General features: G+C 48.9%; 1 protein-coding gene across 1 annotated transcript in view; it reads right to left on the reverse strand.

Moving 5' to 3' along the window:
- MBD2 (methyl-CpG binding domain protein 2) overlaps positions 1 to 7,611 on the reverse strand; it is a 43,675-nt gene extending 36,064 nt beyond the window's left edge. The window contains exons 1-2 of the mRNA XM_015415466.1: positions 7,456 to 7,611; positions 2,740 to 2,877 (exon numbers count right to left, since the gene is read on the reverse strand). Coding sequence (XP_015270952.1) covers positions 2,740 to 2,877; positions 7,456 to 7,521 — 204 coding nt within the window. The 5' untranslated portion in view covers positions 7,522 to 7,611. The remainder of the gene's footprint in view (positions 1 to 2,739; positions 2,878 to 7,455) is intronic.
- Positions 7,612 to 13,831: the final 6,220 nt, after the last annotated feature.

Below are 13,831 nucleotides of genomic sequence, written 5' to 3' on the forward strand. Positions count from 1 at the left end.
GCCTAGTGGCAGTCTGCAGACATAACACCATGGTTCCCAGGTGCTCTTCCGCCCAGGCAAGACTCGCAAGATGAACTCCACGTACCTTCAAGGCTGTTTGGGAGACGTCCTTGCATCTCCTCTTTGGACAGCAAAGGCTGCCACTGTTAAATGACCTGGTAGGTCATGACAGAGAGAGAGCTTGACTTTAATCCTGGAGCTCAAAGCCCCGCTGAGCCCTCCTGCTGCTACCCGAGACGCACACTCTCTGTCTCGGATCCTGTTGTGTGCAATGGCACAGCTATGGACCTTGCAACCACTTCAAGCCTGGATAGGATAAAAGTCTGGAACACGCCGTGCAGGGCGAGAATGAGCAAAATATGCATGGCTGGGTGTCAGTTAGGAGAGTCAGCTATAGGTTTGGGAAATCCCCGGAGATTTGGGGGGTGGAGCCTGAGGAGGGTGGGGTTTGGGGGGGAGGGACTTCAATGGGGTACAATGCCACAGAGTCCACTTTCTAAAGCAGCCATTTTCTCCAGGGGAACTGATCTCTCTCACCTGCAGATCAGTGGTAAACCCGGGAGATCTCCAGCCACCACCTGGAGGTTGGTAACCCCTAGCTGTGAATGGCACAGGCACATGTAGAAGACAGGGGTTTCTCACAACAATCTTTCCACTGGGGGGGAACCTGATCCTGTCCTGATTGCCCCTTTGGCATCTAACGCACTTTATTTTTTATTTTTTAAAATATTTATTAAATTGCAAGGGGAAAGGATTTTTTTTTTTTACAAAAACCAAGAGAGCGAGAGATGGAAATCCATTTTAAACAAGTTCATGTACAATTTAAGGAAAGTATAGGCCAAATACGAGCATATAAACCCAAAACACACAATCACAGACTAAACCGTTGTGTGCAAGAGAACACACAAAAATTTTTACAAGGTCCAAGTTAGGAATAATTACTCTACCTTAGGCTTTAAAAATTCTCAAATCATCCAATCTATTAGGCAACAAAGAATTATTTTTGAAAAATTCCAAGACCGGTTCCCATCTTTCCTCATAGTCTATATCCAACTCACTATAATTATTTAAAAAAGGATTATTCATTGTCTTTCCCATTATATACAAATCCCAAAGCTTATCGTACCTTCTAACGCACTTCAAAGCTTCTTTGTGACACACAAAAAGCACCACTGCGTGCATTTTCACTCCAGTACCCACTCCAGTACCCACAAGCTCAAATACTTTGGCCACCCAATGAGAAGGGACCACTCCCTGGAGAAGACCCTGATGCTGGGAAAGACTGAAGGTCAAAGAAGACGGGGATGGCACAGGATGAGATGGCTAGACAGTGTTATCGAGGCAACGAATGTGAAATTAAGCACACTCCGGAGCACAACGGAAGACAGGAGGTCCTAGCGTGATGTGGTCCATGGGGTCGCGAAGAGTCGGACTCGACTGTGCGACTGAACAACAACAACAATAACCCACAAGTACCAAAAATCTCGATGGCTCACAAGGCTGAAATCCTAATTACCAGTGGGAATCTGAGGGCTAAAAAGTGGGTTACAGTGGCAGTCTCCACGTCGCCAATCCTACCCAGCATTCTCACGATACAATAAAAGAAGCCGCAGACTCTCACACGTGCCAAGGATGCTCCACCAAGCTTCATGGTATTTTTTGACTGGGGATCAAATACAAAGCAGCGACTCGACTGTTCCTTGAGCCCGAATTGGGCTGTGGTGCAGCATTCAACAGGATGCCGCGTGTGGAGGCTTCCTTGCCCGTTTCTGCTTTTCTGGTACTGGAAGATGCCACCAAGTCACGGCTGACTCAGGGCGACCCTGAAGGGTTCTCAAGGCAACAGACGTTCAGCGGTGATTTGCCATTGCCTGCCTCCGTGTAGTAGCCCTGGTCAGTGTTCCCTCTAAGCTGAGTTAGTGTGAGTTAGCTCCAGGGGTCATTTCGTAGAAAAAGAGCTAGGGGAACTCATTAGCATAACTCATTAGCATATGCCACACCCCCTGACATCACCGGAAGTGTGTCATAAGGCCACACCTCCTGACATCACTGGAAATGTGTCATAAGGCCACACACCCCACCCCCAACGGTCCCGGCCACCGCCGCCTGCCTTGCAGCTCCACTGCTGAGCCCCATGAGGGTGGTGGACCTGCAAGGCAGTGGACCTGCAAGGCCGGCGGGAGTGCAAGGAAGCCCCGCGAAGGCCCTCCCTGGCCCCAGGCAGGCAGGGGTGGGGAGAGGCAGGGAGGAAGCAACTTACCCTCCCTCTTCTCCTGCCTCCTCCTGGCCGAATGAGGGCCGGAAGCAGGGGGCGGGGCTTTGTCATGTGCCCCGCCCCCCGTATCTCACCCGGGGGAACTGCGTTTCCCCCCCGAAATGACCTCTGGCTAGCTCACAGTTTTTTAGCCTCCAGCTCACACATTTTTGTCTTAGCTCAGGAAGGAGGGCTCCAGAGCAAACTAACTTACGCAGCTGCCAAATCGCTGGCTCACAACTTTAATGCCAATCGCTCGCAAAGTAGAATTTTTGCTCAGAAGACTCCACAGCTTAGAGGGAACATTGGCCCTGGTATTCCTTGATGGTCTCCCATCCAAATACTGACCAGGGTCGACCCTGCTTAGCTTCCAGGATCTGATGAGGTTGGGCCATCCGGGGCCATCCAGGTCGGGGGATTATTCTTCTACAGTACCGGTTTAAGTGTTCTTCTCCCCTCCCCTCCTCACCCCCCTCCCCACTCACCTGTCTGGGCTGTTCAATCACTCGCTGTGGATCCGACTTCACTTTGTTACTGGGATGGTTGGTGACTTTGGTTACAGGCTGTTTGAAAATGGATGCCGTTTGTCTAATTGGCAGTGTTGTGTTTAAGTCTGGTTTGCCCTATTCAGAGGAGGGAGGGGGAGAGAAAAGCACGCATGTTATTTAGTCCTGACACAGAAGAGATCAATAGGAGAGCTTCTGAGAGGACCAAGAGCTAAACGATAGCCTTTTCTCACAACTTGGCCACACGCATCACATCCCTCTTGAACAAGTGACTCATCTAACAAAACGACATTTTCAGCAATTCGGTGGGCCGTCTGACACGCGCCACGCATTCGACACCTGACTTCCTCTGCCATGTCTCCAGAGAACTTTAATCCAAGTTGTTGTATGTGGCTCCCTCTTCCTTAACCTATCCCCACTACAATCCCATGAGGTAGGGTTAGACTAAAGATGCTTTCACACATGCTGCATAATACACTTTTAATGCACTTTAGCAATTGTTTGCAAGTGGGTTTTTCCTTTTCACATAGAAAATTCTAGTTGCAAAGTACATTGAAAGCAGGCCCGTAGCCAGGATTTTGTGGCTTGCAGGGCAATTTTTTTTTTCTGGTGGGACTGAAGTTCTCAGTGTAGAAAGAAAAGCCATTTAGCCAACAGAAAGCTGTTATCAGGATAGATCTCTAAATTGCAAGCTGTGTCAACCACTTTAGATGACAGTTTTCAGCTGCTGCAAGTTAATCACTTCTGCCAGTCTAAGCAACAATTCTGATAACAAACCAACAGGTGAAGATGATGACTTCTGTAGTCAAGAAAGCTAACTCTTAGGCAGAAAAACTCTCTTTAAGGAGACTAGTTTCTTGACACAGAGTTAGAAGGGATCCTAGAGGTCACGTACTCTACCCCCCTTGCTCAGTGCGGGAATTAGTTAACTACAGCACCCCACTCTACTTAAAGGAGTGCACATCTTTTAAAAAATGTTTTTAAATGACTGAAAAAAGCATTTACAGGAGAAATTCTTGTGGACCTGTGCCCTTAAGAAAGGGGGCGCAGCACCCCAAAACCCCGCCATAGCTATGGGCCTGATTGAAAGTGCCTTACTCAGTATGTGTGAAAGCGGCTTAAGAATGACTGGCCCAGAGGCATCTGGTGAGTTTCATGACAAGTCAAGATCTGAACCTGGGACTCACCGCTCCCAGTCCCTAACCGCTCCACCAGACTGTAGGTTTTTGGAAAAGGGAAATTTTGATGCAGGCATGCTTTCTAGGGTTGCCAAGTCTGGATTGGAAAATACCTGGAGACTTTGGGGGTGGATCCAGGAGAGGGCAGGGTTTGGGGAGGGGAGGGGCCTCAGCAGGGTACAATGCCATAGATTCCCCCCTTCAAAGCAGCCATTTTCTCCAGGGGAGCTGATCTCTGTCAGCTGGAGATCAGTTGCAAAAGCAGGAGATCCCCAGGCCCCACCTGGAGACTGGCAACCCTAATGCTTTCAGTCTGAGCCTGAGAGAGGCCAATTTCTGCAAACTTGTTCCAACAATGGAAGAAAGTACAAACACGCCCACACAAATCTTCAGAAACAGCTTCAAAAAGGGATGCCAACATTAAATGACGCTGTTAATGCAGCATGAGGGCAATCAGTAATATAACTGGCAGGGCCCATCCATGTGACTGGTCCAGAAAGCACAGCCCTTTCTCCCAAACCTGATTGGCTACGGAGCAGTCGCGTCATCTCATCAAGGGAGAGGGCCGTGGCTCAGGGGTAGAGCACCTGCTTTGCTTGCAGCAGGTCCCAGATTCAATCTCTGGCATCTCCAGTAAGGATCGGGTAGGAGGCGATGCGCAAGACCTCTTAGGCCGAGATACCCTGGAGAGCCACTGCCAGTCTAAGTAGACAATGCTGACTTTGATGGACCAAAGTTCTGATTCAGCAGAAGGCAGCTTCATGGGACTCACAGCTCCCAGTCTCTAACCACTACACCAGACTGTAGGTTTTGGAACCGGGAGATTTCGATGCAGGCATGCTTTCCTTCTGAGATGGCTACATGGCCATCTGACAGCAATGCTGATTCTGTGGACTTAGGCAGAGCACAAGAATGAGGGCAGGAAAGGTTGCCTCAGTGCTCGTGGCCGTTTCTTACATGCCCAGGGAAATGCTGATCACCACTTTAGGGTCAGGAAGCCATTTTTCTCCAGGCCAGTTTGTCCAGGGATCCTGGAGGGTTGTTGTTTTGGGGGGTTTTTTTGCCATCTTCTGGGCACGAAACAGGGCTCACTAGGGGTGAGGAGGGGGAGGTATTTGCGAATTTCCTGCACTGTGCAGGGGGTTGGACTAGATAACCCTGGTGGTCCCTTCCAACTCTATGGTTCTATGATTCTACGTGTTCATTTGTTCACGTTCAGTACCTGATCCCTGACTGGCTAAGACCGCTTGAGGCGAGAGAAACTGAAGCAGCAGCAGAAAGAAAATAATGGCCACAAAAAACAGCCATGGAAAAGAGTTTCGGGGTATTCTGAAGGAATGTTTCAGGCCACTACCCTTCACCCACACAATTCAGACGGGTATGCATAATAGCATCGCCCTGATTTGAGTGAGCAAGCAATCCTAACAGCACAGCAGCCGGGACTGGAGTCAGTAAAGGTAAAGGTTTCCCTTGCTCGAAAGCCAGTCAAATCCGACTTTAAGGGTGCGGTGCTCATCTCCATTTCCAAGCCAAAGAGCCAGCGCTGTCCGAAGACATTTCTGTAGTCATGTGGCCGGCATGACTAGATGCCAAGGCGCACGGAACGCTGTTACCTTCCCACTGAAGCGGTACCTATTTATCTACTTGCAGTTTCTTGCTTTCGAACTGCTAGGTTGGCAGGAGCTGGGGCCAGAGACGGGAGCTCACTCTGTCATGCACGCTGCCCGAAGACGTTTCTGAAGTCATGTGGCCGGCATGACTAGATGCCAAGGCACATGGAACGCTGTTACCTTCCCACTGAAGCGGTACCTATTTATCTATTTGCAGTTTCTTGCTTTCGAACTGCTAGGTTAGCAGGAGCTGGGGCCAGAGACGGGAGCTCACTCTGTCATGCAACACTTGGGTCTCGAACGGCTAAATTGCCTTCCAGTCTGCAGTTCAGCATCTTAACCACTGAGCCACCACAGCTGGGACTGGGGTACTCCAGTTCAAATCCCTGTTCAGCCACGACGGTCACCGACCTTGTGCCAGTCACTGTTTATCTCTCAGCTTAGTCTCTCCTACAGGTTCATTACCAGACAACAAAATGGTGGTGGTGGTGGGGGAATCACATATGTCACCCTGAGCTCCTCGGGGAAACGCTGGATAATCATAATATGCCATTCTGACCCGACACAAGCTTTGTAGACTCTTCCGCCAGCTACAAAAAGGGCTCCCACACACAACAAAACCTGATTTCAGTGACCTATCAAAGTATGCACATTTGCACAATGGATTCTTTTTCTCTGCTCGCCGTGAGGACGGCAAAGGAGCTAGGCGGGGGGCACAGAAGCTACATCGCTCCTCACGCCAACTGCCAGAAATGCTGTTCAGTCCCCATTCGCTCCCACCTTGTCCTGTGGACTAGGACTTTGCTCTCCTTTTTAAAGAGGGGGCAACATTCTTAGGATATGACTTGTTTGGGACAGGACAATATCCTTGGGGGACTGAGCCCGCTTCGGCAGGGAATAAATCAAATCAATAAATCAATAAGTCTGCCAGAAGCAATCTGGAAGGGGAGAGAAGGTATCGAGGATGGCAACGCAGAGCCAGAGAGCTGCAGTAACTTGCCACAAGGTGAAAATGGGGAGCAGTTGGACGGTGGGCCTGAAGATAAAACACTAGATGTGGCTCCTTTCAATTATGCACAAATGCTCATTTTAAAAAAAACCTCTTTCAGGTTTTACACTCCAGACTTCTTCCTGTTTATCCCGGCAGTTAAAAACCCATACAAACAGAATTCCACCACTAATGAAGACAAATGCAAAGAGCATTGAATAGAATCATAGAATCACAGAGTTGGAAGGGGTCATACGGGCCATCTAGTCCAACCCGCCTGCTCAATGCAGGATCAGCCTAGAACACCCCTGACAAGACAGAATAGCATCCCTGACAAGATACTTTTTATGAAAAGGAGGATTTTAAGACTCTGTTTTGCAGGCTAATAAAGCACGGCTTGAAAAGATAGAGCCACAGGAACTGTGTAAAGTGCGCTCAATGTTTCTTTAACTATAGCAATAGTGTTATAAATATGAAAATTACAAAAGTGATACTAATACATTCAACTTGTAAATCCAGTTACATTAGATAGAAGATAACAATGACGGCGGGACGGTGGTCTCCGGAATGCGATGCCGTTTCGACAAACGTCTTCTTCTGACCAAGAATCTATAAGTGGATGATGTGTGGAAAATTGCACTTCAATAGAAAAGCTACCCGATTCACATTGGAGTTCAATAACAGTTTCACCTATTTCATTGCGCAAGTAATGGAGAAAATTGTTATCTTCTATCTTATGTAACTGGATTCACAATTTGAATGTATTAGTGTCACTTTTGTAATTTTCATATTTATGACATTATTGCTATCGTCAAAGAAACACTGAGCGCACTTTACACAGTTCCTGTGGCTCTATCTTTTCATGTCTACAGACTGTGACCATATTTGTCTTTGTAATAAAGCACGGCTGCCAACAAACCTTATTTTGATTGAGCGAATCATTTCTTAATCTCTGTTTGTTCTTCTGTAGTTTGCTGGGCATCATCTTCCCCGTCCGGAAGTCGAAGCTGCTGAGGTCCACTGTATTCCCCAAGTATCTCGCCAGTTGAGGCTTGCTTCGGAACTTCTTCCCGCTCGGACTACAGATTTTGAAAAGAAAAAAACAGGACAGAAGACATGATGCTTGACACCAGGTCTTTGCTTCCATTAGGGCCAAACAACAGGTTATGACTTCTAATATGCGATGTGTGGGGTCCTCTCACCTGACTTTAAAAAATTTAAATCTTTAGTCAAAGTTTGATCAAGCAAAAACAAAACGGGAAAGATGCGCGTCCACAGAAGACAATCAAAGTTCACACAATCAGAGACAGAACAGCCAATTGACTTTGCAAGTGATATGTTTGTACAGTAAATCGTAAATCAGTGTGAAAGTCTGAACAGGGTAGCTTCCAGTCGTCAGCTCTGCATCAGCTTTCGGGTAGGTAGTGATTGATAAAGTGTATAGGGTGGGAGGAGGGATCCCACCCTATACACTTTATGCATGGAAAAGAGCAGGTAGAGAGAGAGAGGTACTTTTCTCCCTTTCTCACAATACAAGAACTCGTGGGCACTCCATGAAATTGCTAAGCGGTCGGGTTAGAACGGATAAAAGGAGGTCCTTCTTCACCCAAAGAGTGATTAACACTTGGAATTCACTGCCACAGGAGGTGGCAATGTATAGATAGGGACTCTGGGGCAAGGGATGCTCTGTCATCTTGGTGCTTGGGGGGGTCAACAGTGGGAGAGCTTCTAATGTCCTGGCCCCACTGGTGGACCTCCTGATGGCACCTGGTATTTCTGGCCACTGTGTGACACAGAGTGTTGGACTGGATGGGCCTTTGGCCTGATCCAACCTTGGCGTCTCTTATGTTCTTAAGTCCCTGTAATGTTGGTTATGAGGTGGAATGCCATTCGTAATGGTATGTTCACAGAACGGAGACCGTTTCTCTGCAAGATTAGTCGATCTGGGGCAGAGCTGACAGTCACAAATCAGGTGCGAGGAAACGCGTTTCCAAAACATATGTGGCCCCAATTAGGATCAGGACCACGGTACGTTGTTCTCCCCGGTCCACTCTCAAGCACACGAAATACAGATATTTATTTATTTATTTATTATCAGATTTATACCCCGCCCTCCCAGCCGAGGCCGGCTCAGGGCGGCTTACATAAAAGAATAAGAAACGCACGAGTAAGCAACGAAAAAGTTCTAAAAGCCTATATAAAACATTCCAACATTAAAAGGGGCTAACATGAATGACACTAATAGGTTATTAAATGATGGCGGTCAACCTTCAGCATTCCATCCTAGGGGTCAGCCGAATAGATCAGGGATGACCCTTAGACTGGTGGTGCAAATTGTCATAAGAACATAAGAACATAAGAGATGCCAATGTTGGATACCAGTGCCATCAGGAGGTCCAGCAGTGGGGCCAGGACATTAGAAGCCCTCCCACTGTTGACCCCCCCAAGCACCAAGAAGACAGAGCATCACTTGCCCCAGAGTCCCTATCTATACCTTGTGGCTAATAGCCACTGATGGACCTCTGCTCCATATGGTTATCTAATTCCCTTTTGAAGCCGTCCATGCTTGTAGCTGCCACCACTTCCTGTGGCAGTGAATTCCAAGTGTTAATCACTCTTTGGGTGAAGAAGTACTTCCTTTTATCCGTTCTAACCCGACCGCTCAGCAATTTCATGTAGTGCCCACGAGTTGTCATCAAGTCACAGCCCATCTCTGGTGACCCCATAGGACAGGGGTCCCCGACGTCGTGCCCGCGGGTTCCACACTGCCTACTGATACCTTTTCCTGGTGGCACGTTTTTTAGAAAGTGGGTGGGGCTCTGACCCAGCAGGGTTTCTGATTGGCCGCTGGAGATCCAATTCACTGTGCAGATTAAAATACTGTTTCAGGGGCCGTTGCGACCACAATGTTGAGTCTCATTCTCTCACACAAAAAATCTTTCCCTGAGTATATATATATATATATTGCAAATTACACCTCTCCTGCACTGGAGCTTCCTCCATGGGGCTGACTTCGCCTCCCGTGTCATCCATGCTGCAGACGTGCCCATCACCCTGTGCCAGAATTCCAACGGTACCCACAGGCTCAAAAAGCTTTGGGATCCCAGCCATAGGGCTTTCAAGGCAAGAGATGAACAGAGGTGGTTTGCCACTGCTGGCCTTTATGAAGAAACCCTGGACTTCCCTGATATTCTCCCACCCAAGTACCATAAGAACATAAGAGAAGCCAATATCAGATCAGGCCAATGGCCCATCCAGTCCAACACTCTGTCACACAGTGGCCAAAAATACCAGGTGCCATCAGGAGGTCCAGCAGTGGGGCCAGGACACTAGGAGCCCTCCCACTGTTGCCCCCCCCCCGAGCACCAAGAATACAGAACATCACTTGCCCCAGACCGAGAGTTCCTATCTATACCTTGTGGCTAATAGCCATTGATGGACCTCTGCTTAGCCTCTGCTTAGCTTCTGATATCTGACGAGATCGGTCTGGCATGGGATATCCAGGTCAGGGTGGCCCTTAGATGACACTCCTATAATTTCAGTGCCTAAATTCTGAAGCAGGGGCGTCCAGTTGGCTAACCCTGATCCTGCCACAAAACAACTGTTACCTGGCCTCCAGGTGGCCACGCCAAGTTTGAATCAATAGCTGGTCCTGTCTTTCTCTTGTGGTTCCACTTGAAATGAAAAGCAGCAAGGCGTCTGCATTGGAGATATGCACATTTCACCAAAACACACCACATTTTGATATTTTTCTAGAAAGTTGGAACGGCTGATAGCCTGTATCTTGATGAGATCTTTTTGGAAGCATGTGCAGACTCTAACCCTCCCTCACCAGAATTGATCTCATACCATTGGAGCACAGGTGCCCCAGGACAGCAAAATGCTTTAGTTAAGGTTATTTATTTATTTTTAGTTTGAGTTGCCTTTAGTTAGGGAAGCCAACTACAAGTTGGGAAATACCTGGAGATTTGGGGGTGGAGCCAGAGGAGGGCGGGCCTTGCGGAGGGGCGTCAGTGAGTTATAATCCCATAGAGTCCACCTTCCACAACAGCCATTTTCTCCAGGGGAACGGATCTCTGACGCCTGGAAGTCAGTTGTGATCCCAGGAGATATCCAGCCGCCACCTGGAGGTTGGCGAACTGAATCTTTGAAGCTGGTATTTGTAAGTATCTTGATGGAATAAGCAGAGATATGAGTCTGTAGCTTTGATTAATACATTTATTTAACAGTGTCTAATGATGTTTTTGGCTCTCAAATGTTTTATTCATTAGTGTGATTTCCCACGAAGAAGCCTGTGCAAAACAGGCATTATAGCTGGCCCGCTGGAGTCGTGCTTGTGAGCCTTGTGGAAGCACAGAACAGGAGATAAGTCAGCTGACGGCCTCCTGTCGCTTCCAGTTTTCAGCAAGGTCAAATCACAGCAAGGACACTTGATGGCTGAAATACCTGGAGTCCGCTTGTTGAACGAATGAATTTGACTGCATCCAAAGTTTATTTTTGTTGCTGTTGTTGTTCAGTCGCACAGTCGAGTCCGACTCTTCGCGACCCCATGGACCAGATCCCGCCAGGCCTTCCGGTCTTTCGCCGTCCTCTGAAGTTTGCTCAACTTCATGTTTGTTGCATCTATGACACTGTCCAACCATGTCATCCTCTGCCGTCCCTGTCTTCTTTGACCTTCAGTCTTTCCCAGCATCAGGGTCTTCTCCAGTGAGTGCTCCCTTCTCATTGGGTGGCCAAAGTATTGGAGCTTCAGTTTTATTATCTGGCCTTCCAGGGAACAGTCAGGGTTGATTACTTTTAGGATTTTATAAGTCTATAAGGGACACTAAAAGACTGTCGAATTTTTGATACACAGAAACTGAGTTATCTATTGCATTACACAGTTAGTTGTTTATATAAATTGCAATTTTCGTCATTTTTCACGTTGCGTATACTTCGGCTTACCGACCGGAGGTTGGCATCCATAGTTTTAGTGCTAAGCAGCCCCAGCTTTATTATAGACCCGCCTGAACCATCCACAAAGTTGTCACGTCGCCCCGGCTCCTGGCTTACTCTTGGAAAATAAGAGTGCCTGCTGAGAACATGGAAGCGGGCCAACCGTACTGGAAACAAACGGATTTACCAAGGCATATTTAGGCAAGTGTTCAAACAATGTCGGTGCAGCAGATCCTCTCTTTTGCAGCGCCACCCGTCTTCTCTGTGTTTACTCTGGTGTTTCATTTCCTGCACGGAGCATGCAAAGTGGGAAGGGCCGACAAGCATGTTTAAATACCTGGAGACAGACAGAGGACACATTCTTGGCTCTCGCAGCTGGCCCTGGATCCCCGTCGAAAACGGAGCGGAGACTCGGGATTCTAGAGTCCAGCTGCTTGAGGAATGAGTTCCCACTGAGGCTTGTTACTTAGAGAAGAAATAGACGTTCTGTATCGTAGGAGAACTCCATGCGAGATAGGAACGGCAGAGTAAAGGGGTCTAAGCTATTTATCTAAGCTAGGATGGAGAGAGATTGTAGAAAGCAATGAGCAGCCCTCGTGGTGGACAGAGGAAGCGAGAGAGGGGAAATGATGGAAGAGAGGAACCCCTGAGAGTAGCATTCTGGGTAACACGGGAAGCGTAAGAGGCATGGACGAAAGGAAGGCCAGGAAGCACCCCATCTATCCCTTTACTTTCTCACTACTGCCCTCCCAGAAGGGGGAGAAGGAGGAGGAGATTGGATTTGTACCCTGCCCTTCACTACCCGAAGGAGAGTCTCCTTTATTTATTTATTTATTTTATTCAATTTATACCCCGCCCTCCCCGCAATGCGGGCTCAGGGCGGCTTACATAGGGGCAAACGCCAATATAAAACATAATTAAAACCATTTAAAATCCAACAGTACAAAACATTCATAACGAGTTACTGACTAAAGTGCTCTAGATGTTCTACATGAAATTTCAGAGATGGCATATTTGAACTGTTCAGCATCGTCTGCTCCAGGGAAGCATTGATGTTCCCTCATCCAGGGCCAGGTGAAGATGGAATAATGATGATGGTAGTGGCGGCTCCTACTCATACGCCTGGTGGAAGAGCTCCGTCTTACAGGCCCTGCGGAACTGCACAAGGTCCCGCAGGGCCCGGATCTCCTCCGGGAGCTCGTTCCACCAGATAGGAGCCGCCACCGAGAAAGCCCTGGCCCTGGTAGCGGCCAGCCTGGCCTCTTTGGGACCTGGCATTGCCAGGAGATGTTGGGTCCCGGACCGAAGTGCTCGTGGGGGAACATATGAGGAAAGGCGGTCCCTTAGGTAAGCTGGACCCAGACCATGTAGGGCTTTAAAGGTAAGAACCAGCACTTTGAAACGAATCCGGTACGCTATTGGCAGCCAGTGCAGCGCTTTCAGCACAGGCTGGATGTGGTCCCTTCTAGGAAGACCCATCAACAGCCTGGCCGCAGCATTCTGCACTAGCTGCAGCTTCCGGATTTGCGACAAAGGCAGCCCCATGTAGAGAGCGTTACAGTAGTCTAGCCTCGAGGTGACCGTCGCATGGATCACTGTGGCCAAGTCACTGCGGTCGAGGAAGGGGACCAACTGCCGCACCAGCCGCAGATGGTAGAAGGCTGACTTGGCAGTGGCTGCCACCTGGGCCTCCATAGATAACGAGGAGTCCAGGAGCACTCCCAAACTCCTAACCTCCGGCGCTGGCACCAAAGGCACCCCATCGAAGGTCGGGAGAGGGAGCCCTAACCCCAAACCACCGCGACTCAGGCCCAGGACCTCCGTCTTCGCCGGGTTTAACTTCAGCCTGCTCAGTCGGAGCCAACCAGCCACGGCCTGTAATGCCCGGTGCAGATCTTCAGGGACAGAGCTCGACCGGCCGCCCAACATCAGATAGAGCTGGGTGTCATCCGCATATTGATGACACCCAAGCCCATACCTCCGGGCAATCTGGGCAAGGGGGCGCATATATTCCCTCCCCCTCCCCACAACAGACACCCTGTGAGGTAGGTGGGGCTGAGAGAGCTCTTTCGAGAACTGCTCTTGAGAGAACAGCTCGGAGAGAACTTATGCCTGACCCCAAGGTCACACCAGCAGCTGCATGTGGAGGAGTGGGGAATCAAACCCGGTTCTCCCGGATTAGAGTCCGCGCTCCTAACCACTACACCAGACTGGCTCTCTGAGATTCCGGTGGATGCCAACGCCTTCCCTGATACCCCCAGGTGTTCTTAGAAAGTGGGTGGGGCTCTGACCCAGCAGGGCTTCTGATTGGCCACTGGAGATCTGATTCACTGGGCAGATTAAAATATTGTTCCAGTGAA

The sequence above is a fragment of the Gekko japonicus genome, unplaced genomic scaffold (assembly GCF_001447785.1).
Source record: "Gekko japonicus isolate JY-2015 unplaced genomic scaffold, Gekko_japonicus_V1.1 scaffold1391, whole genome shotgun sequence".
NCBI lineage: Eukaryota > Metazoa > Chordata > Lepidosauria > Squamata > Gekkonidae > Gekko > Gekko japonicus.